The sequence below is a fragment of the Panthera pardus genome, unplaced genomic scaffold (assembly GCF_024362965.1).
Source record: "Panthera pardus isolate Hobbes unplaced genomic scaffold, ASM2436296v1 HiC_scaffold_27, whole genome shotgun sequence".
Lineage (NCBI taxonomy): Eukaryota > Metazoa > Chordata > Mammalia > Carnivora > Felidae > Panthera > Panthera pardus.
Window position 1 is genome coordinate 60,128,306 of NW_026526843.1, and position 27,163 is coordinate 60,155,468.

The 27,163-nt window shown below is 36.4% G+C and overlaps 1 protein-coding gene across 5 annotated transcripts in view; it reads left to right on the forward strand.

The window, feature by feature from the left end:
* BRWD3 (bromodomain and WD repeat domain containing 3) overlaps positions 1–27,163 on the forward strand; it is a 230,668-nt gene that overhangs the window by 104,850 nt on the left and 98,655 nt on the right. For all 5 annotated transcript variants that reach the window (XM_053891463.1, XM_019429482.2, XM_019429484.2 and 2 more), the window contains exons 12-17: positions 2,847–2,887; positions 5,581–5,685; positions 6,790–6,943; positions 11,496–11,630; positions 12,620–12,748; positions 14,151–14,376. In XM_053891463.1, coding sequence (XP_053747438.1) covers positions 2,847–2,887; positions 5,581–5,685; positions 6,790–6,943; positions 11,496–11,630; positions 12,620–12,748; positions 14,151–14,376 — 790 coding nt within the window. The remainder of the gene's footprint in view (positions 1–2,846; positions 2,888–5,580; positions 5,686–6,789; positions 6,944–11,495; positions 11,631–12,619; positions 12,749–14,150; positions 14,377–27,163) is intronic.

Consider the following 27,163-nt stretch of genomic DNA (forward strand, 5'->3'; position numbering starts at 1 on the left):
CTATGGAAAGCAATATGGATATTTGTCAAAAAATTAAAAATAGAACTACCATATGATCTAAATAGTCCACTTCTGAGTATTTATTTAATTTTTTTTAATGTTTATTTAATTTTGAGAGAGAGAGAGAGAGACAGAGTGCAAACAGGGGAGGGGCAGAAAGAGAGGGAGACACAGAATCTGAAACAGACTCCAGGCTCTGAGCTGTAAGCACAGAGCCCCATGTGGGGCTCGAACCCATGAACCACAAACAAGATCATGACCTGAGCCGAAGTTGGGCACTTAACCGACTAAGCCACCCAGACGCCCCAGTTCTGAGTATTTATTGATGAATATAAAAACACTAATCAAGAAGATATATGCACCCCTATGTTCATTGCAGCATTATCTATAGTAGCCAGAAAGTGCAAACAACCTAAGTGTCCATCCATGGATGAATGGATAAAGATGTGTTGTACATGCACGCACACCCACACCACATACACACACACACTAGAATACCACTCAGCCACATATAAGGAAATCTTGCCATTTGCGACAAATGGATGGACCTTGAGGATATTATGCTAAGTTAAAAATCTGATGGAGTAAGGCAAATAACATGATTTCAGTATATGTGAATTCTAAAGTAACAAAACAAAGGAACAAACAAAACTAAACAAAAATAAACTCATAGATACAGAGTTTGGTGGTTACCAGAGGGAAAAGGGTGTTGGGGGATGGGTGACAGTGCTCAAATGTATGTTGATGGATGGTAACTAGATTTATGGTGGTGATCACTTTGTAGTATATATAAATATCAAGTTATAATATTGTACAGCTGAAACTTATATGATGCTATATGCCAATTTACACCAAAAAAATAAGCAAAAGACATATTAAGTATATCTTAGGAAAAATTAATTTACTAATTTAGCCTTTCGATTTTAGTATGATTGTTGCAGATTGCTATCAAAGACAACTGAAATCTAATCCTACTCAGTTATCAATAACAGCAGGGAACAGCTTTATCCGTGGGTGACAGCCATTGATGACTGGCACTTGTCCACTCAAGCTATTTCCACTTTCCTTTTCAGGAAGCTTGGAACCAGTACTGTTTTTTCATATACCTATGTATCTTTCATCTCTAACTCCTCTTTCTTTCATTACCTTTTTCTCTAGATAATTATTTCCTGTGGTATATGGGAATACTTGTTTTTCAGCTTACTGTGTATCTCATGTACCTCATTGTCAAAGCGATATAGTCAGCAATTGAAAGCACTCAGCTTTGCAATTCTTAAGGTTACTATTCTTAGTACTGTTGACCTTTCATTTGGAATAGTATTAGTGCACATCAATAAAACACGCACAATTTCCCTGAATGATGACTTTTAGGAAAAGATACTTTGTGAGTTACAAAATCAATCATGTTCCTGAAATTTGTAGTAAAAGAGACACTAGAAACCTTCTCCTTCAGCTTTTAGAAACAACCTCCTGATTTTATCCCATCCCATAAACATAATTGAACAGTTACTTATAAACAGTTACTGAGCCAAAGTGAGCTCTTACCTTGCTGTAACTTACTCCTAGATGCTAAAGTCCTAGAATATTACTCAAATTATGAAAGAGAAAAACTTAAGAAATCCATAAAGATCACAATCTGAGACTATCCAGTGGGAGAAATACATTTGTACTAGAGTATACAAAGGAGGCATCTTTATAATTACCATCTAAGTAGGTTGTATATACAAATGCAGTCAGGTTTATTGGGAGCTGAGTGAGAAGGAGGTAGTAAAAACAATGGGCAAGAATTCAGTGGGGATGAGATGAAGAAAAATTGATTATTAGAGTTTTGTGGAGTTTTTTTTTATAGCGGTCCAGCTAAGAGAAAGTCAGGAAATCTAAATTCTCCCTGTTGAAGTCAGTGGCTGTTGTTAGTCATTTTTTTTTTGAAGCCAGTGGCTGTTGTTGGTCATTGAAAATAAGATGTCCTTTCAGAACATCTAATACCAGTTATTGCAAAAGGCAGTGAGATAAACAGAGATTTATCTGTTGTCAGATAAATACAGTGAAATCATAGAGCAGTATGAATCATGGCTACCTCTGAACATATGAAGACAAGTTTAATAATTTTTAAAAATTAAAAGTAATTAAATATAAAGACATTTAATATCTGAGCTTTTTATTAAAAATTCAAATGCAGTTAAGCCACTGAGGGGTTTGTGAAAATGTGCTCAACGTTTGAGGGTACATTTTAGCTTTACTATCAAGGAATAAAGAGAAGGAAAATGCACATTCTGGCTTACACTTTAATCTTCTCATCACTACAATACACATTATATCATAAAAGTATAACTTAGTCATTATAAAAGAAGACGCAAGCAGAAGTATATATAGTACCTACAGGCAGATGAATCCTTTGTAAAATAATTGAATGAACCATGTGAGAAACAGGAAATGGCTGATTTATTTTCTGAAATTAAAAAAAATTTAAGAGGGAGATTTAGTTAACTATTAAATCAGCTATTTTAAGGTGGAATTTTAGGTTAGTGTGCTGTCTTATTTTGGGAGACATAATAAACTAGTATCTATTCAAAACTGTCTCTTGAGATTATGATTTAGAAACAGCTTTTGCTTTTGTCTGGTTTGTCTCAAATTACTGCTAGTAAGTATTCCTCCTCAGTTAATGCATTGGTTTAGCCTTCATTAATTTTTTAAAAGAAAATTGTTGTTTTTTTTTTCCCAAGAAAATCATAGCATTGAAAATTCTACTTCATGATGCTTTTGTATGTGAATTTGAAGGGGAGCATACTTTATTCATTTTACAAATAAATTAACTCTAACCAAAAATCTGTTGTTTTATGTCTTAGGACAAAGTTGTTGCTGTTCAGTTCTGTAACAATGGAGACAGGTAACTATGTAGTGCATATCTGTGTAAACAGAGTTTTGATATATTTTACCTCTATTCCTTCAGAAGTAGCACCCTCTGCTATAATAATTTATTTCTGTTTAGTTTCATAAGATGAAAACCCTTGTCTATTTTTGATGACATTGTTACCCCATCTCTTTTAAACAGCTGTCCAAGTAGTAGCCATACTTAATCAGTCCTTCCTTTCTGACTGGCTTCTTTTTTGTTTATTTTATTTTTTCCATTTCTGTTATCACTCACCTCAGTCAAGGATTCTATTATTTGACACATTACTTTCAGTTTTCTTCTCCTTTCTAAATATATCCTGTCCATTTCTGCCAGATCCACATTGCTCTGTTCAGAAATCTTTACTGTTTTCTCTTTGTCTGTAGAATAGAATTCAAATGTCTTAGCCTCAAATTCTGAACTTTCTATAACTTGACTTAGACCTTACATTCTTTACTCATTTACTATTCCCATATAAATATTTACATCTAGCCTAATTGACTTAACCATTGCTTCTGTTACATTCCACATCTATACCTGTATATTTCTGTCTGTCTTTGTCTATTCTCTCATTCATTTCTTTGCTTATGCTTTACTGCACACCATTCTTACCCAGAAATATCATCCCCTACTCCCCCTCACTCTTTCTCTTCGCTCCTACAGCCTCCCTCTCCCTTTCCCTATCCTTCACTCTATTTTTCTTCTCCCTCCAGTCCCTTTCTCTTCTTGCCTAAGTCCTATCTTCCTTTTAAGGTTCATGCTCTACCTGAAGCCTTTTCTGACTGCTCCAGATTTTAGCCATATGGTCTTCCTCTGAAAATCTGTATTACTTATTATCTCTACTACTCATATGATGCATATTTTCTGTGTCTGAAACTCAGAAATTATATACAGGTATTTGTACATGCTCTCAAATATTTGATACCAAAAATATGATTATCTTTTGCCCTAGTCTAAAAATTGACCTAGAATAGATTTAAAAATGTAACTACTTAACATAAATTTGTATCCATATATTTCTATAAGGACTGTATGTGGATGACCATGTTTTATTTTTATTTTATTTTTATTTTTTAATTTTTTGACCATGTTTTATTTGTAAATATTTTTTCAGACAGTGGGTGATTACTATGATGAATTTGTTCATCTTTATTAAATGTGAGAGTAAAATAATGATGGTCCACATAGAGTGAAGTTTATATTAGGAATGAAAAAAACCTTCAAATAATTTTTTGGGGTTGGCTTATTGCAGTATACTGAGTTATACATTTGAAGGTTTGTATAGCTATGATTCTTTCATGCTAGAGGAAACTGAAGTTTTTAATTCTTTGCCTTTTCCTTAAAGGACAAACATTATTTTATCTTTATTAGTTATGTGGACAATAAACAAAAGTTGTCCAATTTTATTTTAAAAATAATTAAAGATACAGTTTAGAATAAAAGTAACATTTTTTTCTTTCACAATGACAGGTTAATGAAGAATGTTAGCACCCAATATTGCCAAGGGTTTAGGGAAAATGGGCACTCAGTCTCCCACAACTTTTGATGAGATTGTAAATTGTTAAAAAAATTTTTTCAGGGAAATAATTTGTCAAAAACTTTAAAAATGTTTCTACCATTTGATTCAGCAAAGATATGTATAAGATTGTATAAAATATGTATAGAGATATTCATTACAAGCTTATTTATTATGGTGACAAATGGAAGTAGTATAAATATTTATCATTAGGGACTGATTAAATTAAATTGATACATCCATATAGTTGAACTCTTATTAAAAGTGATGGTAGTTTTATATTTGTAAACCTATAAATGTGTCTATGAAATAACACTTAAGTTGGGGAAAAACATAAAATATTATATGTAGTACAATTCTGTTTCCTATGGGGGAAATATATGTGTTTATGTATGCCTGTAATAGAGTCTAGAAGAATAGAAATGAAAGTATGAACAATGATAGAATTATGGGTGTATGAATGAATATATTTTTGTAAGTTTCATTGAGATTTAATGCATATAACATAATTTCAGTGGTTTTTAGTGTATTCACAGGGTTGTATAACCTTTACCACCATCAATTTTAGAACATTTTTAGCACCCCCAAAATTCCCATACCCTTTAGTTATCATTCCCCAACCTCTTTACACCCCCACCCTTAACTCTGGGCAACCATTAATCCACTTCTTATCTTTATAGATTTTTCTATTCTGGAAATTTTATATAAGTTGAATTATACAATATGTAATCTTTGGTGACTGACTTCTTTGACTTAGCTTAATGTTTTCAAGATTCAACCATGTTGCAACATGTATCATTATTTCATTTATTTTTATTGCTGAATACTATTTGATTGTATGGATACCAGTTTGTTTATCTCTTTATTAGTTGACGGACATTTGGGTTGTTTCCACTTTTTGGCTTATGATGAATAATGCCATAGATATTCATGTACAAGTTTTTATGTGGACTTATGTGTCATTTCTCTTGGATTTTTACCTGGGAGTAGAATTGTTGAGTTATATGGTGACTGTGTTTATCATTTTGAGGAACTGCCAAATTGTTTTCCAAAGTGTATCATTTTCATTCCTGCTAGGAGTGTATGGGGATGAATGTATTACTTTCATAATTAGAAAAAAAGGATTTCTATTTTGGAAGAATATAATAAAGGTATTTTAACTGTTTCTTTGCAGTTTAAGATTTGTTAGTGGAAGTAGAGATGGAACAGCAAGAATTTGGCAATATCAGCAACAAGAATGGAAGAGTATAGTGCTAGATATGGCTACTAAAATGACTGGGTAAGATTGGATGTTAGATATTTCAGTAGTTCTCATATGGTTATAGTATCTGTTACATTAATGAATTATATCTAATAATGAAAATATCTTTTTAGATTAGTAAATAGTTAGGAGTTAACTGATGGACCTGAAATTTACATCTGTATTTAGTCTCTAAGTAAATTATCTTTTGCTGTTGATTGACAGACTGGATGATAGGAACATTGCTGAGTCATTCAAAATTCTGGTCCCTTGTAACCCAAAGATCTCTGCTCTACTAATGCCCAGAGTTATTTTCTGCCTTAATTTTCTATAGGTAATTTTTATATCTATCTATACTACTTTCTACTTTGAGGGTTGTCCCTATTAAATGTCAACATTTATTTATGTAATTAATATAAAAATTATTAATTAAATCATAAATTTAACTGTCTTACTGAGGATACCTTTATAATGTTTGATATGATTAGCATTCCCACTGGACATTATAAATACACTTAATCAGCATTCTGTTTAATCATCTTCCCTGTTGATTGGAAGATACATAATTACCTCTTTAGAACATTACAGTTTCTATATGGTATAACTCTGAAATTAACTGTCTTCCCATTAATAACAATATAGAACTGACATTGTAGTTATAGCCAGCTATTCATGTCATATTCAGTTAAATCAAAAGTTAATGAATTTTTTTGCTGCTTTTTAATAAGGCCTATTAGTTTCAAACATTTATTATTTAAGGTAATAAAATGTCCATTATATTTTTCTTCATATTTTCTGGTAGGCAACATGACTTTGTATTTCGTTTTTCAAGGAATTTGTAGATGTTTTTTTCTAGTTTCACTTTTGTTTTGTCCTTGTGTAACTAACTACAATTTTTTTGTCATTTTGTGTCTTTTTTTCCCTAAAATAAGCTTTTTTTCCCCTAAAATAAGCCCAAATATTGCCCTATTTAAATGCTTTTATTATTTTATTTTGTAAATACTTAAAAGTATTTTTAGGTTAGGATTTTTAAACTAAAATTTTGCAAGCTCCTGGAGAGATTTTTTTTTCATAATTTGCTATTTTAGATGTACCTTTGTTAATAATTTACAATGTATGAATATTGAAAATTATTTTACATAGGAATAATTTGCCATCTGGAGAAGACAAGGTCACTAAACTTAAAGTGACTATGGTAGCCTGGGATCGCTATGACACCACAGTTATTACTGCAGTGAACAATTTCCTTTTGAAAGTATGGAATTCTGTCACAGGGCAACTTCTTCATACTTTATCTGTAAGTATTCTTGGAATAATTACAATGATCAAAAGGGCGTTATTCTAGAAGACAGGAAATTTAAGTTTTAGTTTACTTTCTGTGACTATCAGGGAAGCAATTATTTCAGCCACCTCTGCAAAATAAGGATGGCACATGGTATAGCTGCTAAAAGCAGATATAAAAACTTTTCAAGATCCTTTTGACGTCTTATAATTATTTTGTTAAATGCAGTCAAAGATACGTGAGTTATTTTGCTTTTAGTATGAGTTGGGATTTTTGTTGTTACTATTTTAGGGGTAGAGCCTACTTTATTTTGACAAGGGTATCCTTTATATTTTACCTTCAGGGTTTAGTTTATGCAAGAAGTAGAGGTAAGAGGAAGAAGTAGGAGGGAAAAGGTGGCTTTGCCTCTTTTAAAAAATGTATTTGTTGTTGTAAAAGGCTACAATATTTGTGACATGAAAAGTTGATGGGATTAATAGCAGAAATCACATGGGCAGGCTTGTTGGTTTATCGTGTACACTTCAGGTTAAATGCCACTTAAAAGCTTTTTTCCTATCTGCTTCAATTATCGGTTCATAAATACTTTAAGGACAAAGGCCAAGTGATTCCCATATGATGTACAAAGTAGTAAATGATAGGGACTAGAATCTAATTCTTGTGACTCACTTTGCTTTGTAGTATACCATGGTTATCATCTTTATTTGACTCCTATTTGAGATAATCTTATCTATTGCAAGGTAATAATATAATAATATTATCTATAATATTGTATATATCTGAGGTTTCTAAAGAATTTGTTTAATTTAGGGAGGATTTCCATATGACTCCAAATTCTCTTTTCTAAATAAAACCCTAAAACTGTGTCAGTGGAGTTTTAGATTCTTTTTTTTTTAATGTTTAACCAATTCTTTACCCCTTTTGCTTTTCCCTATTCCCTGATACAAGTTTCTGTTAATATGTGTAGAAAAATGTATATTGTTTTCTTATTGAGAAATGTTTGTCTATGCAGCATGATCCAATAGAAATATAATGTGAGCCACATATGTAATATTAATTTTTCTAGTAGCTGCAACAGAAAAAGTAAAGCACAACAGGTGAAATTAATTTTAATACCATATTTTATTTAACCTAGTAGATCCAAAATAGTAGCATTTCAACATGTAATTAATATAAAAATTATTAATTAAATATTTTACATTTAAAAATACTAAATATTTGGGGGCTTCTGGGTGGCTCCATCAGTTAGGCCTCCAACTCTTGATTTGGGCTCAGGTCATGATCTCATGGTCATGAGATCAACCCCATGTCAGGGTCTGCATTGAGCATGGAGCCTGTTTGGGATTCTCTCTCTCTCCCTCTCTGCCTCTCTCTCTCAAAATAAATAAACATTAGAAAACACTAAATCTTTGAAATCTAGTGTTTTATTTTATACTTACAGAACATCTCAATTTGGACTAGCCATATTTCAAATGCTTAATAGCCACATGTGGCTAGTGGCTATAGTATTAGACAGCACAAGTCCATATGTCTAAAATTCCCAATTTCAAAGTTCAGGTTATAGCTACTGGTTTTCAAATCTGTGTAAAATCCTGTCTTAATAAGTACCTTAATTTAGAGTTCTGTTTAATGGTACTCTTCCCATGGGCTCATGGGTCATCTGTCTTCAGTGAATTTTACTGAAAAAAATTTTAGAATGGACTATTTTTATTCCTTGTTACAATCAAATCTGTTTAGTTTTGATATTTATATTTTCTATGTTAAAAATTTATCAGAGTCTGTGGGGCGCCTAGGTGGCTCGGTCGGTTGAGCGTCCGACTTCGGCTCAGGTCGTGATCTTGCAGTCTGTGAGTTTGAACCCCACGTTGGGCTCTGTGCTGACAGCTCAGAGCCTGGAGCCTGCTTTGGATTCTGTCTCCCTCTCTCTGCCCCTCCGCCGCTCATGTTCTGTCTCTCTGTCAAAAATAAATAAACATTAAAAAAAAATTTTAAAAATTTATCAGGGTTGGGGTGCCTAGGTGGCTCAGTGGGTTAAGCATTCGACTTCAGCTCAGTGGGTTAAGCATTCGACTTCAGCTCACTGTTTGTGAGTTCGAGCCCTGCATCGGGCTCTGTGCTGACAGCTCAGAGCCTGGAGCCTGCTTCAGATTCTGTGTCTCCCTCTTTGCCTGCCCTTCCCCCACTTGAGCTGTTTCTCTTTCTCTCTCTCTCTCAAAAATAAATAAATATTAAAATTTTTTTCTTTAATTTATCAGGGTCTTAATGTGTGGGGTAAAGTTCTTCCATTCTGCAAATACTTACTGAGCATCTACTATGTGCCAGCAGCTGAGTTAGATGTTACGAATAAATAGTAAATTAAAGAGTCCCTGTCATCCTAGAATTTACAGCCTATTAAGAAAAAAACGACAACAAAAACAAAAAAATTTTAATTAAATAAATGTTAAGAAAGAAAAGTACAAAATACAGTGCAAGTTTCTAATAGGGTGACCAAACCTGGTCTAGGAGGATAAGAGAAAGCTTCTTGAGGAAGTAAAATTTGGGTTAAGATTTGAAAGATATGTAGAAATTACCCAGGTCTCAGCCTAAATGTCACCTCCTTCACAAGGCCTTCCCTGATCAAACAATCTAGAGTAGCCTTCCAATCTTTGTCTTATTCAGTCACCTTTATTTTCATCATGGCATTTATCACTACCTAATATTTACTTATTATATTTTGTTTATTTTCTGTCTCAATATGGTACAGTATCAATAAATATTTGATAAATTATATATGTGAGGAAGTTGGGAGGTCCTTACAGGCAGAGGGTAAAGAACTCAAAGGTCTTGAGGTACAAGGGGGTTGAAAGAAAGCCAATTTTTGGCTAGAGCAAGGAGAGCAGAAAGAGTGTCACCAGATAGGACTGGAGAAATAGACAGGGGCAGACTACTTAAGGTCTTATGGGATCTCTCCTAGACCAATAGGAAACCATTTAAAGGTTTAAAAGCTAAGGAATGACATGTGAATTTTGCTTTTGAAAAATACCTTTATAATTCTGGCAACAGAATAGAAAATAGATTGTAATGGAGATAAGAGTGACTCTGAGTAGACTTTAGGATGGGCCTTGGCCATGATGATAATTTGGATTTGTGTGGCAGTGGTGGAGATAGAAGTATGCCTTAAGGCAGATGATATATCTTAAGACATTACTGAATTTGATTAGGTTTTGTTCCCTATGATCCAGTGACTATGTCCTATCCTAAGGCATGTGACCAAGAAATAAAATCCCCTATTTAAAAGCCTCTCTTTCCCAGTGTACACGGAAATCACTGTAACATTATCATTTGAGTTTAACAAAGTAATTTTATTGTTTACTTTTTAGGGACCTTAGAAAGTTTTGTTATATCAAGTTGATTATTTAGCATATAACAAAGAAGTAATTTTTTAGTAGTCACTGGGAAAAGAGTTTTGGTAAACTTTAAGTTGTGACAATATTTATTGTAATGTGATTTTACCTATACATTTTGAGCCAGTATGCATTTATTTTGCAGTAAGTTATATTTTTTGTCCATAATGGCAATATGGTAGGATGCTCTATTCCATTTTTTGTACAATGATTTGGGATAAAATGCACATTTTAGGGTCATAAGATATGATGATTTCTAAAAGCTCCTGATGTGTAATATGCTGATGTTTTTCTAAGTGAAATGCAACTTCAGGATGTCATGCATGCTTTTCTAAACTTGGAGCCTATTGTTAATCATGTATTCTTCTTAACAATGATCTGAATCAGGTGTTGGCAAACTATTTTTTTAAGAGGCCAAGTAGTAAGTATTTTAGGCTTTGCAGGCCACATATGGTCTCTGTTGCATATTCTTTGATGTTTTACAGCCTTTTAAATATGTAAAAACCATTCTAATCTCACAGGCTGTGTGTACAAAAATGGCTAGGGGTTAGATTTGGCCGGCAGGCTACAGTTGCAGACTCTTGATCTGAATATGCCGATATTCATTGGTAAGGGAAACATACAGAGAGCATTGGTTTTCAAACCTTTTTTTAAAACAGTAAACCCATTTTTCAGATAGCATATTAATGAAACCTTCAAGTATAAAGTAGATAAAGGGCAGAACCCCTATGCTTTTTTTGTTTGAATGTACCACGGGGCCTTCCAAAATACAATTTGAATAATAGGGATAGAATGCTGGATGAAGAACAGTGAAGGTTTGTCTGTTATCTCTGTTGCCGAATTGGGTGTTAGTGAAGAATTCTGTTTGTCCCATTTTCTGTTGGTATTTTAAATAGAAGAGTCATAGAAATATGAATTCTACTTCAGGGGCCTGGTAATAACCTGTAACTGTTTTTGGACTACATTTTAAACACCTTTCTGCATCTTCTATTGAATACTTTTTGAAATCAGCATGTAAACATATAAGGAACGCTAATAGAACCATTTCTTGTAGTGCCCATGTAGTAAGTGCTGTGGTGTGCATAAATTCATGTGAACCAGGTTGATAGCACACTCCAGAGACCTTTTGGCTGAATAAACCAGATACTTGGTGTTGCTTTTCATGTTTAATATTGCTTTTATCACAGGGACATGATGATGAAGTATTTGTTTTGGAAGCACATCCATTTGATCAAAGGATTATACTTTCAGCTGGTCATGATGGGAACATTTTTATTTGGGACCTTGACCGGGGGACCAAAATTCGGAATTATTTTAACATGGTAAGGAAAATCTGTGCTTAGTTCATATTATAACGGACATCTCTTATATGCCAGCTTGGTAATTAAAGTGTACTTAGTGCCAAGGAACCTCTTATCATCTGTGTTTAAATCCATACAGTAACTTAGAGAATGTCTCAAGACCTGAGAGTAAGGCCAGTCGAGAATTACACCTTTCAGAATGACTCTGTTAATCATGGCATTAGCGTTTTCCAAATTCTTGTGCCCAGCTCTAAACTCTATAAACTCAAATGTAATAAGCTTTTGGAGCTAACACTAGCCAAAATCACAAAAAGGTTAATATTTAAACAATAATCCTAATGTATATATCATAACAGTGACTGTATTGTATCTGCCTCTGGTAAACCCCTTATGGTTTAGTTAGTAATCAGGAAGTTGTCTGGCAAATGTGGAATTGGAGGTATAGTTACTCTTAAGATATATTTCATACAAACCCTGGAAAAATCTGATGAGCTATCTCTTTTCCCAGTAGAATATCCTTCTCTGGTAATGGGAATACTCATATCCTCCATATTTATTGTTCCTCTCTGAAGAATAGCTCTCCGTAAACTTTTCTACATTGTCAACTTTTGAGGCTTTGTATAGTTCTAGACTGTTAATACCCTCTGTCTTTTGTTAGTAAAATTGATTTGTGTGCTTTAATTTTAGGAAGGTTATTTTAAGTTTTACTTGCATTACAATTTGCTGAGGTAGTGTTTTTGTCATTTTGGATGTGTCTTAGTCACTCATTTAGTACTTCTAATATATGACATTGCTGGTAATGTTTGGTGCCATCTAATGCATTTTGATTCTTCCTAACATCTTACAGAGCTTTACTGTTTCAGTAGGATTCTGGCTGCAGAATCCAGAGAGTACATTGGAATGTTGGTACATTATAGAATCCAAGATATTAAGAAGCAGAATCTATTGCCTACTTATTATTTGAAAAATCACCTCTTAAAATGACTTAAAGTGACTCCTCTAATTTTCAGATTGAAGGCCAAGGCCATGGTGCAGTGTTTGATTGTAAATTTTCACCAGATGGAAACCATTTTGCCTGCACAGATTCTCATGGGCATTTGCTGCTTTTTGGTTTTGGATGCAGTAAATACTATGAAAAGGTTAGTCTATTTAATTTTTGTTATACACTATAATTTTGGACTATATCATTCATAAATTTTATTTGAAGTCTTCTGGTTAATAAGGGCCATTGTATGTCAACAGATATGAAATCACCAAGTCACTTTTCTTGGTAAAATTTTTCATCACTGCCAGAACATAAGGCTTCACAGTTTGAATCACTATAAAGATATAGGATGATGTAGATATAAAAATTCATTAAGGGGGGGCGCCTGGGTGGCTCAGTCAGTTGAGCGTCCAACTTCGGCTCAGGTCATGATCTCATGGTTCGTGAGTTTGAGCTCCGCATTGGACTCTGTGCTGACAGCTCAGAGCCTGGAGCCTGCTTCAGATTCTCTCTCTCTCTCTCTCTCTCTCTCTCTCTCTCTCTCTCTCTCTCCCTCTCTCCCCCTCTCCCGCTCATGCTTGCTCTCTCTCTCTCAAAAATAAACATTAAAAAAATTTAAAAAATAGGGGCTCCTGGGTGGCTCAGTTGGTGAAGGATCCGAGTTCGGCCCAGGTTATGATCTCACGATTTGTGAGTCCGAGCCACGCATCAGGCTCTGTGCTGACAGCTCAGAGCCTGGAGCCTGCTTCAGATTCTGTGTCTCTCTCTCTCTGCCCCTTTCCAGCTCACGCTCGTGCTCTCTCTCTCATTCTCTGTCAAAAATAAATAAAAACTTTAAAAAAATTAAAAAAAAATAAAAATTCATTAGGAAATCCTTTTACTTAGAACATATTCTCTGTACTGGCCTTCAGGTGTAATGGGAAAACAAGTTTACCAGATTGCATTCTCTACTTATAAATTGGAAACAAATAGCTGGTGACTAAATGTTCATTTTCTTCCTTGACCACTTTACCTATTATCCATCTTGCTAAAATACTTTGGAAACTAACTTAATTGGTTCTTTATATTTTACTAGCTATGAATTTGGAATAGATTATAGATTCTTGGAGTTGGAAGAGAACTCAGAATCATTGAGTTTAGCTCAATACTTGTATCACCTTTGAGTGTTTTTGATGCATTTGGTATTTACCTGCTTTGCCATTTATATTATACTTAATCGGTTCATATTTGAAAAAAAATAAAAATAGTTATAAAGGTTTGTATGATATTTGCAACTTAAATAAAAATATGTAACTTTATCTACTATGTTATTGCTCTCATTCTTCATATGCTAATTGGAGAAATATGATATAGGGCCAGAAAGTAATACAGATTATAGGATTTTGTGGAGAAACGATAGGATTACAATTCAGGTGATTCACTTTTACCTAGAGGAAACATATAGCAATAGAGGGCTATAAGGGAATGCAAAAAGTATCTGGTTTGAAAAGTGCATGTTCTTTAGGAATGAAAATTAATTCCCTGTGCATGTTAAATACTTAAAACCTGTGATAAAGATTCCAGATCAGATGTTCTTCCACACGGATTATCGACCTCTTATCCGTGATGCCAACAACTATGTACTGGATGAACAGACCCAACAAGCTCCTCACCTCATGCCTCCCCCATTCTTGGTGGATGTTGATGGCAATCCGCATCCTACAAAATTCCAAAGACTAGTACCAGGACGGGAAAATTGTAAAGATGAACAACTTATACCACAGCTGGGATATGTGGCTAATGGTATGTTATCTCCAAAATTAAATTTAAAATATTTTGCAAAATGTTATACTTCCTACTGTTCTTTCTATGATACATACTTCCTGCTAAACTCTGTAGTAGGTTAGAATGTATGTACCTAATACTTCTGTTAATTTTCATTTGCATATTACTTTTTTAACTTTTATTTTTTATTTATTTTGAGGGAGAGATGTGGGAGGGACAGAGAGAGGGAGAGAGAGAGAATACCAAGCAATCTCTGCATTGTCAGCACAAAGCCTTATGTGGGGCTCGAACTCACAAACTATGAGATCATGACCTGAGCTGAAACCAAGAGTCTGACATTTAACCTACTGAGCCACCCAGATGTCCCATTTACTTTTGACCTTACCAGAGTACTTTTACATTTTTATGTCACTTGAACACAGATAAATGGATTAGGACAACAGGCATATAGTCAAGCAGAGAATGCATTGACCTGTTTCCTTAGAAACCTAAACATATATATGATCCTGTTGCTTATGGTTTTGACTTCTAGTTATGATTAAATGTACTAACTTTAACCTGTCAAGCTTTTCTCATTGGTGAAACTATTTAGTGTTTAAATAACAGTCTTGGAGGATGTTGAGGAAGCAGTGATAAGCATAATGCATGATGTAAAGATAGTAGAATAAGACAGTGAAATAATGCTATTCCCTGTCAAAGCAACTCTTCTTTTTTATTTTAATTCCAGTATATTTAACATACAGTGTTATGTTCATTTCAGGCATACAAAACAGTGATACAACAATTCCATATATCACACAGTGCTCATCACAAGTGCACACCTTAATCTCTATCACGTATTTCACCCATTCCTCCACCTACCTCCCCTCTGATAACCATCAGCCTATTTTCTATAAAGAGTTTGTTTCCTGGCTTGTCTCTCTCTCTCTCTCTCTTTCTCTCTCTCTCTCTCTCTCTCTCTCTCTCTTTCCCTCCCTGCTTTCCTCCCTCCTTTTCCTTTGCTGTTTGGTTTTTTTGTTAAATTCCACATATGAATGAAATAATACGGTATTTATATTTCTCTGATTGACTTATTTTAATTAACGTTATACTCTCTAGCTCCATCCATGTCATTGCAAATGGAAGGACTTCAGTTTTTCTAGAGCATATTTATGGCTGGAATTTTGTGTTTTTTTTTCAAGTTTATTTATTTATTTTGAGGTGGGGGAAGGGCAGAGAGAGAGGGAAGCAGGTTCCACACTGTCAGCACAGAGCCCAATGTGGGGCTCACACTCATGAACTATGAGATCATGACCTGACTCAAAATCAAGAGTCAGATGCTTAACTGACTGAGCCACACAGGTGCCCCAGGATTTCACTTTTTTATGACTGAATAATATTCCATATTGTGTGTGTCTGTGTGTGTGTGTGCGCACACACCATAACTTCTTGATCCATTCATCTATCGATTGACACTGTGCTGCTTCCATAATTTGGCTATTGTAGATAATGCTGCTACAAACATAGGAGTGCATGTATCCCTTTGAATTGGTGTTTTTTGTGTTTTTTGGGTAAATACCCAGTAGCGTGGATACTTGGATCTTAGGGTTGCTCTATTTTTAACTTTTCGAGGAACCTCCATACTGTTTTTCACAGTGGCTGCACCATTTTGTATTCCCACCAACAGCGCAAGAGGGTTCATTTTTCTCCACATCCTCTCCATGTTTCTTGTGTTTTTGATTTTAGCCATTCTGATAGGTGCGAAGTGATATCTCATTGTAGTTTGGATTTGCATTTCCCTGATCATGAGTGATGCTGAACATCTTTTCATGTGTCTCTTGGTTATCTGGGTATCTTCTTGGAGAAAAATCTGTTTATTTCTTCAGTGCATATATTAGTTGGATTATTTGGTTTTTTTGGTGTTGACTTGTGTAAGTTCTTTATATATTTTAGATACTGACTCTTTATTTTGATACATCCTTGGCACATATCTTCTCCCATGCAGTAGGATACCTTTTAGTTTTGTTATTTTCTTTGCTATGCAGAAGTTTTTATTTTGATGCAGTCCCAATAGTTTACTTTTTGTTTTATTTCCCTTGCCTTAGGAGACATATCTACAAAAATGTTGCTATGGCTCATGTCAGGAAAATTATTGCCTGTGCTCTCTTCTAGGATTTTAATAGTTTCCTGTCTCATATTTAGTCTTTAATCCATTTGAATTTTTTTTTTTTTTGGTGTAAGAAAGTGGTCCAATTTCATTCTTTTGCATGTTGCTGTCCAGTTTTCCCAAAACAATTTGGTGAGGAGACTGTCTTTTCCCATTGGATAATCTTTCCTGCCTTTTCAAAGATTAAATCCTATATAATTGTGGGTTTATTTCTGGATTTTGTATTCAATTCCATTGATCTCTGTGTCTGTTTTTGTGCTAGTATCATACTGTTTTGAATACTACAGCTTTGTAATACAGTTTGAAGTCTGGAATGTGATATTTCTTTCATTTTCTTTTTCAAAATTGCTTTGATAATTTGGGGTCTTTCGTGGTTCCATATAAATTTTAGGACTTTTTGTTCTAGTTGTGTGTAAAATGCTATTGACATTTTGATAGGGACTGCCTTAAGTGTATAGATTGCTTTGGATAGTATATAAATTTAAAAATATTTGTTCTTTTTTAACAATTTTTTTAATGTTTATTTAGTGTTGAGAGAGAGAGAGAGAGAGAGAGAGAGAGAGAGAGAGAGAGAGAGAGAGGATGAGCAGGGGAGGGGCAGAGAGAGAATCTAAAACAGGCTCCAGACTCCGAGCTGTCAGCACAGAGCCCGATGCGGGGCTCAAGCCCACAAACCACAAGATCATGACCTGAACCGAAGTCAGACGCCCAACCGACTGAGCCACCCAGGCACCACAAAATATTTGCTCTTCTAATCCATAACCATGGGTGTCTTTCCATCTCTTTGTGTCATCTTCAATTTCTGTCATCAGTGTTTTATATTTTTTAGAGTATAGGTCTTTCACCTTTTGGTTATTAGGTTTATTCCTAGGTAACATTTTTGGTATAATTTTAAATGTCATTGTTATCTTAAATTCTCTTTCTGCTACATCATTATTAATACATACAAATGCAACAGCTGTTCGCACATTGATTCTATGTCCTGTGACTATTGAATTCATTTTATCAGTTCTAGTAGTTTATTGGTGGAGTTTTTAGGATCTTGTATATAGAATATCATGTCATCTGCAAATAATGAACATTTAACTTCTTTCTTACCAATTTGCATGCCCTTTATTATTTTTATTTAATTTCTGTGGCTAGGATTTCAGTACCGTCTTCAGTAACAGTGGTGAGAACGGACATCCTTGTCTAGTTCCTAACCCTAAGAGGAAAGCTCTCAGTTTTTCTCCATTCATTGACTCTGATGTTCACTGTGTTTTTCATATATTGTCTTTATTATGTTGAAGTAAGTTCCCTCTAAACTTGCTTAGTTGAGGGCTTTATCATGAATAGATGTTGTACTTTGTCAAGTACTTTTTCTGCATCTATTGAAATGATCATATGGTTTTTATTCTTTCTGTTATTGATGTGATATAATCACATTGTTTGGTTTGCGAATATTGAACCAACCTTGTATACTGGGAATAAATCCTACTTAATCATGGTGAGCGATTTTTTTAATGCATTGTTGGATTGTTTGCTAGTATTTTCAGGATTTTTGCATCTACATTCATCAAACATACTGGCCTGTAGTTTTCTTTTTTAGTGGTATCTACCTGGCTTTGGTATCTGGGTAATGCTGGGCTCATAGAATGAATTTGGAAGTTCTCCTTCCTCCTTTATTTTATGGAATAGTTTGAGAAGAATAGGTATTAACTCTTTAAATATTTGGTAGAATTCACCTGTGAAGCTTTGTGGTCCTGGACTTTGGTTCGTTTGGAGTTTTTGATTACTGATTCAATCTCCTTGTTGGTAATTGGTCTAGGCACATTTTCTGTTTCTTCCAACTTTCATTTTGGTAGGTGATATGTTTCTAGAAAGTTATCTATTTCTTCTAGGTTGTCCATTGTGTTGACATATAGTTTTTCATAATATTCTCTTACAATTGTTTGTATTTCTGTGGTGTGGTTATTATTTCTCCTCTTTCTTTTATAATTTTATTTGCATTCTTTTTTCTTTTTTTGCTTTTTGATGAATCAGGCTCGAGGTTTGTGAATTTATTTTTTCAAAGAACCAACTCCTGATTACATTGATCTGTTCTGTTTAGTCTCTATATCATTTATTTCTGCTCTAATCTTTGTTAGTTCCTTACTTCTGTTGGCTTTACATATTGTTTGGTGTCCCTTTTCTCAGTCCTTTAGGTGTAAGGTTAGGTTGTTTGTTTGAGGTTTTTCTTGCTTCTTGAGTTGATTCTGTATTGGTATAAACTCCTCACTTAAAACCACTTTTGCTGTGTCTCCAAGCTTTTGGAGCATTATGTTTTCATTTTCATTGTTTCCATGTACTTTTGGACTTCCTCTTTCATTTCTTGGTTAACCCATTCATTGTTTAATCGCAAGTTATTTTACCATCATGTATTTGTGGTCTTTCAATATTTTTTCTTGTGGTTGACTTCTCGTTTCATATCATTGTCATCAGAAAATATGCATGGTATGACTTTGATCTCCTTGAGTATTTGTTGAGGCTCTTTTTCTGGCCTAACATGTAATCTGTTCTGGAGAGTGTTCCATGTGCACCTGAAAAGAATATGTATTCTGCTGTTTTAAGATGGAGTGTTTTAATATATCTATTAAGTCTACCTGGTGTACTGTGTCATTCACACCCATTGTTTGTTTAATTTTCTATTCAGATGTGTTATATTAATGTCCTTTACTATTATTGTATTATAACTCATTAGTCCCTTTATGTTTGTTATTAACTGTTTTATGTATTTAGTGCTTCCATGTTGGGTACAATTGTTATATCTTCTTGTTGGATTGTCCCCTTTGTTATTATAGAGTCCTTCTTTGTCTCTTGTTACAGTTTTTGTTTTAAAATGTATATTTTTGGGGGCACCTGGGTGGCTCATTTAGTTAAGTGTCCAGCTCTTGATTTCAGCTCAGGTCATGATCTCATGGTTCGTGGCTTCGAGTCCCATGTCAGTCTCTGCACTGATAGCATGGAGCCTGCTCGGGATTCTCTCTCTCCTCCTTTCTGTCTGCCCCTTGCTTGTTTTCTCTCTTTCTCTCTCAAAATTAAATAAACACTTTTTAAAAATAAAATAAAATCTATATTTTCTGATATAAGTATTGATGCTCCAGCTTTTTTTTCACATTCATTTGCATGATAAATGTTTTTTATTCCCCTTACTTTCAACCTGCCTGTGTCTTTAGGTCTAAAATGAGTTCCCTGTAGGCAGTATATAGATAGGTCCTTTTGTGTGTGTGTGTGTGTGTGTGTGTGTGTGTGTGTGTGTGTGCGCATTCTGTCACTCTGTGTCTTTTGATTGGAACATTTAGTCCATTTATAATAATTACATAAAAGTAATTATTGGTAGACATGTATTTATTGCTGTTTTATTACTTGAATTGTGACTGTTTCTGAAGATCCTTTCTTATCTTTCAAGTTTTACTGATTTGCTTTAGTGATATATTTGGATTACTTTTTCTTTACTCTTTGTCTATTATTTTTTTTATTTGTGGTTCCCATTAGGTTTATATAAAACCTCTTGTGCATATAGCTGTCTCTCTTAAGTTCACTGCATCCAGTTTGTTTCAAATCTCAGTTATTACAATTTTCTTTTCTTTATTTATTTTTAAGCAGCAGGCAAAAGTTTATTAAAGTGTAAGATTAGAAAGTAAGAATAGTAGGAAAACTCTCTTTATAGGGAAGGGACATTTGAAAGTGAATGCCAGAAGACTATAGACAAGAGTCCTTGTTTTATAAAGTTCTTGTCAATCCCCCCCCTTCCCTTCCCCCTTGTTCCTTCTCAGGTTCTACCCTTACTGGCTTGATAGCTCTAGGTGCTGGGTTATGCATTCCTGATTGGCTCATTTCCATTGTAGGACAGATGGCTGATGGCCATACTTAGGTCTTTTGTCAAATTCCTGAGGGAAACCTTAGGGGAAGTAGATGGGGTCTGTTACATTCTGAGGAACCTTAAACCTGAGGGAGTTTGCTGTGGTCAGACACTCCCAGCATTGTTCCAAAATATGTGTTTATCCTAACCCAGGGACCTCAGATCCTCCTTTCCCTCTCTGCCTATTTTATACTATCTTTTTCTATCATATATCCCCCTCTGAACACGTGGCTCCTAACTGCCATTAGGAATTGGGGCGATGACTGATCTTAACTGCTTCCTACTAAAGGGGAGAAATTACAGGGGAATGGCACTGAGGGTAGGTTCAGAGGTCATCCAAAGGTCCAATTTAATGGGAGGGTGTTTGGAACATCTAGGCTAGCAGAATTTTCTTGGATGTCTTCTTATTCTGGCAGATGAGACAGTTTCTACAAATGACATACCAACAGTATTAGACCAACAAGCATTAATATTCCAAATGCAATGCCTCCTAGGGAGGAGGCCACACCATTAGGAAGAGGAAAGACGCACTGTAGTCATCCAAAATGTCTCTGACATGTCTGGCTATATCTATATCTAGATATCTATATCTATATCTATATATCTATATAGATATACATATACATATAGATATCTAGATATAGATATAGATATAGATATAGATATATACACACACACACACATACACATATATGTATATATGTGTATATACATATATATGTACACACATACACATATATGTATATGTACATATATGTATATATATGTATATATGTGTATATATACATATATATGTATATAAATTTAACTATAGTTATTTTTCTTCCTCTTGTATACTTATTTGGATCTTGTGATACTGTTGATTAGCATAATTAAGCACCTGAACTAGTTTTTGGGTCTCAATCCTCAAGGCTTCTTTGGCCATCCAGTTTCCATAGGACCAACTCCATGAAGCGTATTTAATTTTGCCTTAAGGAAAGATTGATCTTTGATATCCAGAGTCCTATAAGTTTAAGCTGTTGTTTATCTGTCCTGGTGTTAGTAGCACTATAGTCCTTAATTCAGTCATAATGTCCCTTCCTCACAAGGGAGTGTGGCTCTCTGGCATTATCAAAAAAGAATGTGAAAAATATTAAGTCTCCCCATACGTACCCTGATGGCTGAGAGAAATATTTAGTCGCAAGTTTTCCGGAGACGCCTCTAATTATTATATTGCGTTTGGAGAGTTGGCTGGGAGTGGAAAGGAGGACAGAAAAAGTGGCTCCAGTGTCAAGAAGGAAATCAACCGGCTTTTCTTCTGTATCCAGAGTTACTGAAGGCTCTGGGTTTCCAATGGACAGTTGGTTTGGGGGAGCCACCACAAAGAGCCCTGGGCCCCATCAGGGACATTGTTTATCTGAGCCCTCGCAGATTGAGGTCCCTGAGGGCATTCAGATCTCCAGTGACTGTCTCCACACAAAGGAAATGGCTTATGGGGTTTCAATATCAGTTGTACCCTCTGAGGATATTCTCATTTCCAGTGCCCTAAACGGCCACATAAATGGCACTTGGTGCCAGGACCTCAGAAAGTCTGGTCTGACATAGTACATAAAGCCACAACTAAGGCCTCAGATTTTTCTTAAGCCTCCTTTCCTGTTCCTTATTCTCCTCTTGATCTCATTTGTAATATACCCAATTGGCAGCTCCTAAAAGCTCCTCCAGGGTCCCTTCTGGGCTAACAACCAATTTTTGCAGTTTTCTCCAAATCTGGGGCTGATTGACAAATTTTCCTTCAGAATCATCTCAGCCTCAGGGTGTTAAGGGAGATAGCTGTATATTTAAAGAGAGGCTCCCTTAACCTCTCTAGAAAGGCCACCAGGTTTTCATCCTGTGTCTGTAAGATAGTGGCTAATTTACTATAATTTAAAAGTTTTAACCTTAGACCTTAATTTCTCCAAAACATAAGCTTGGAAGTGGCAGTGACACCATTCTCCAATGGGATGGTCATAGTCCCAATTAATATCTTGGGATGGAATTGCCTGGGCTCCAGTAGGGAATTGGAAGTCCCCTGTAGGACCTCTAGTCCCATGTTAATTAACGAGTTGCTCATCTCCAGGTCTCTCAACTGCTGCCAGAACACCAAGTCATAGTGGTGTCTCCCTGCATTTCTCCTTCTGGCACTCTAGCTTCTTATAGGGGAAACATGCCTGTTATATTATGGGGAGGACCTGGATAAGGTGGGCAGCAGGGAGCAGAAGTTCACGTTCTTTCTTAAGTCTGGATCTATAGATAGAGGACCCGAGGAGGAGGAGGTTGAGGTAAGACTTCCCTTCCTCCTTCTCTAGGTTTGCTTTGGGTACAGGCAGGGGCCCCTTGATTGTTTCTCCTCCTGATTTCTGGACCTTGGAAAGGGCTGTCAATAAGCCAGGGTTAACCTTGTATTGCATACACATGTCCCAATTTTCTCTTAAAGTCCAAAAACATTGAACCATAGGGGACTTCTCCCCATTTCCCTTACAAAAACAAATCTGATTGTAGGATAGTCTTATAATTGATATTTCTCTCTGGCTGCCTAGTTTCCTCCTCCAGTTTGTATTGGGGCCAAGCCTTGGCATAAAAGAAAATGAGTCACTTTTTCTTTAGGATTTGTGTATCAAAATCATCCCAGTTTTTCAGAATGCATCCTAACAGAGTATTGGCCTTGGTTGGGGAATTGCCTGTCTATAGGGAAAAGGAAGAAAAGGCATCCCTTATCTCAATTTCCTATAGCTGGTCAGGAGAAACTTTATCTCCTGACCCTGATTGTTGGCCAGGAGAAGCCTCATCTCCTTGCCCTGCAGTTTGGCTGACTATGCGACTGGCAGCCAAAAGCCCTGTCAGTCTCACAAGGTGCTGGGAGTAGTAACTCTTACCCAGGCTTGACCCTACCTCTGAGAGTTGACCCATCTTCTCTGATTTCTCCTACCCCTCCATTTCCCTCCTGCAGGAACTTAGGGTTATGGACTGTGATCAAGCAAGACTCCCCTGATTGTAGAAGTATGCACTAATTTTATTTTAGCCTATCAGTCATTTACATATCGATACTCGGCCATTAAGGGGAGGTTAAAAGGGCCAAAGTCAAGGTCTGTTCCCCTGCCTTGTTTAGCAATACCCACATAAATATGTTCCAGCCATGTGTATATCCATTTTCGACATACACTGGGCTAAGTTTAGCAAAATGGCTCCCAGTAAAAGCACTTCATATGTCATCCATCCATCCCTCATATGGCATAGGCATCTATTCCTCTACTAAACAGGAACAACACAAGTGTGGAGCCATTGGAGGCCAGCAGTGAGGACATCACCACCATTTTCCTAGCCTTTGGATCAAAGGAGGGTAGTTTTAATCTTATAGGAGTGTACTTTTAAAATCCATTCATTTTAACCTTATCCATCCTGACCACACATAAAATTCCTTTCCAAAGATTTCCCTTCATGAACCTTCTGCAATTTTCCTTTGCATTTAGATTTTGTCCCAAGCCATTTCTCTCCAAATAACCAGTCTCATTTAGGGCAAAATTACTTTTTTTTTTTCACCTTCAACAAAAATGTATTTCCACTTCTTATACCTTCCTTCACATCTACTTTTCTACATATGGTTCCTTTTCTTATTTCCGTCAGTTTTAACTACATTTAGCAGAATTTAAACTCTTAGAATCCTTAGTCTCCAGTGAAAACTAAGTCGCAACCAGTTGTGAACTGTTACACCAGAATTCTTTACATGGCAAATTTATGAATTAATTCATCACAAAGCATGTTTTCCAAGAGACCCAAATATCCTTAGTTTCTCTACAATAAGTCAAAAGAACAAACCTATGTTTAGTAAGCAATGCTTTAGCATTCCATCTGATTTGGAAAAGGCCTAAATGTCCAACACATTTAATCTAGTTTATGATCCAAGCAAAACTATAAATTTAAACTTTCAGGTTATCAAAAACCCTGAAAGCTATATGAACAATTACCCATAAAAACTTAAGACAGACTTAACTACTATTTTAAGTCATCTTTTTGCTGACAAATTGCATCAGAGATAACACGAGCTTATTTGACCTTCAGTAAACCTAGGTAGAAAAAGTTTTATATATTTAATGTTGATAACCCTAAAGACATGTCTATCTTAAACCAACAAACTTGTGTGATAACCCTAAAGACATGTCTATCTTAAACCAACAAAATACCAAGTGTGTTCTATCTGTATCCATTTAAGAGTTAATTTGTTCCCCATTGTCAATTTTTCCCCGGGGGCACCAGTGGGGAAATCTGAAGTCGGTGGTCCAAGTGGGTTGCTCTTCGCTCTTTAACATGAGGGTGGGAGGAGGAGCCAGTGGTGCCTGAGGTACTGAGGGTGGTATAGGAACCAGTTTGTAAGCAGTAGCCAAGGTGATGCAGAAACAGGAGGAGGGAGGGGAAGGCTGAAGAGATGAGGTTCAGACAAGAAGCCTAGAGGTAGAGAAAAGCCCATAGGGCAGAGAAGGAGGTCTGCTGGTCTCAAAGTCTGTCAGCTTGGACAGATGAGCAGGTGCAGATTTTTTTTTCATCAACAAGTGGAAATAGGCAGTCCGTGTTGGGCCAGAGAAGGTAGGGAAGTTCCCCAAAACAAAAGGAGTTTCAGCAGCTGCTAGGGAATATTCATTCCTCAAAGTCCCTGTCCTGAGGTAGAGTAACCAGAGACAGTTGGTTCTAGTTATCATCTGGATGTTGTGGGAGCCTCCCAAATGTCTTCTCTCCCATCCCCCCATGGACATCAGGGGCAGGAGCGGGGTGGTGAGCCCAGAAGGCATTCAAGTAAGTCATGCTTCCACTCCCCAAGAGAGATTTGAAAATAAAAGGTCCAAAAATGGGACCTGGGAGGTGAGCCATGCCAGAGTGTCAGAAATGGAAGCAAGTAGAGAGCCAGCCACCTTCCACTGTAGTTGGGAAACCTGTCAGGAGGACCCCTTGGAAGTCACCCGGATCACTCCTAGGAGGATATCTGAGGAATCAGTCCTGGGCCTTTCTACTCCTTTCCCAAAGGGAGAGGCTGGCCAAAACAGAAAGAGGAGAATTTCACCGGATGCCTAATCGGGCATTCAGGGTTCAGGTTCTGCCAACAGCCTTTAGGCATCCACCAAAGAGTAGCCTTGGTCAGGACACTTCAATTGCTGTTTGGCCTCCCCTGAGTCCCATGCATCTGGGAAGTTCTTCTCAAAAGGAAATTGGGGCTCCACCACACTGATGTTCCCAACTACATTGGGGGATCAGCTAAGAGGAGACCCAAGGAGCCTTTCACCTGAGACTTGAAAAATGGCAGCCATGCTATTCACTCTTAACTGGCTGATGGGTGCCCATTATTTGGTTTTCGAGTTTTCTTTAGAATAGAAAGAAAAGAGGGGGTGCCGGCTGCTCTTATGGATAGAAGATGTTGATATCCCAGGATGAGCCCCCAAAGAAATGTTGCAGGACTTTTTACCACAATACCCAGGATTTGTTGTTTCACCACTTCGAAGAATGAAGAGGTGGACTCAAAATGAGCAGCAGGAAATTAGAGTATAGGATTAGAAAATAAGAATAGTAGGAAAGCTCTCTTTATAGAGAGGGGACATTTGAAAGTGAATGCCCCACATTTTTCATTTCTGACTGATTAGTTTTTAACTTTTTTGTCTCTGTGGTAAGGGCCTCCCTGAAGTCTTCCATTCTTTTCACAAGCCCAGCGAGTATCCTCATGATTATTGCTTTAAATTCTCCATGAGGCATATTACTTATATCTGTTTTGTTTAGATCTCTGGCCATGACCTTATCTTGTTTCATTTGTGATGAATTTCTCCATCTTGGCATTTTGCCTAAGTCTATGTCTTCTTCTGTGTGCTACAAAAGCCTGTTATGTTTCCTGCTCCTGAGAGCAAATAGTGTCCAGGGCCTGGCATTTCAGGCCAGGAGTGTCTCTGGTGTGTGCTGGGTACACTCAGCTGCTGTGTTTTGGCCGCTGTATCCTTAAGGCCAATCAATCTTCAGAGGTTCTCCTTGCCTGCAGTGGACAGTGTTTGGACCTTGGCCAGAATGTATCAAGTTTTAACTATGTGTGCCTTGTTCTTGTTAAATGAGACCTGATGCAACTTAACACTAGATCTGAAGCCCTGCAGAACTCCATGGTTGGGAGTCATGGTGTGTGTGGGGATTTCTGCTAATCTTCTGGGGAAGGGGCCTGCCCTGCTGGAACTGTGGCCAACTTTATCTAGAAGGGCAGTACTGGCATAGTGAAGGGGTATGGGACCTGGTGTAAACAGGTCAGGCAGCCAGTGTTAGTGCTGTGCTTTTTACTGAAGGTAGCTCTGTGTTTATGTGAGGGGTGAGAGAGGGAAATGGCACCACCCATCTCTTTTGTCCCAGGAGAGGGGTCTCTGCTTGCTGTTCTCAGGGAAACACTCTGAGAAGAGTAAATAATCTCTCCCACTGTTTCCCTGGTGTTTTTCAGTTGCCCTTTTCACTCTCTCTGCCCCAGGGTTGTTTGCCTGCCATCTCTTCGAAGTAGGGTAGTGCCCTCAGTGCTCTATTCCATCCAAGCCCACCAACCTTTTAAACTCCAGTCTTCAAGTCCCACTGGTTGCAAAAACTAATAAAAATCAGTCCCTCTTGTTTTCCCAGCCAATGGCTTTGGGGAAGTGTTCTCCTTATGTGTTCCTGTGTGGTCATCTCTCTCTTGCCATTCTCTGTCACCAGGACTACCTCATGTCCACAGCACCCGTGTTCTGTTTCTCCCCCAAACCATGTCTCCACACTTCCTG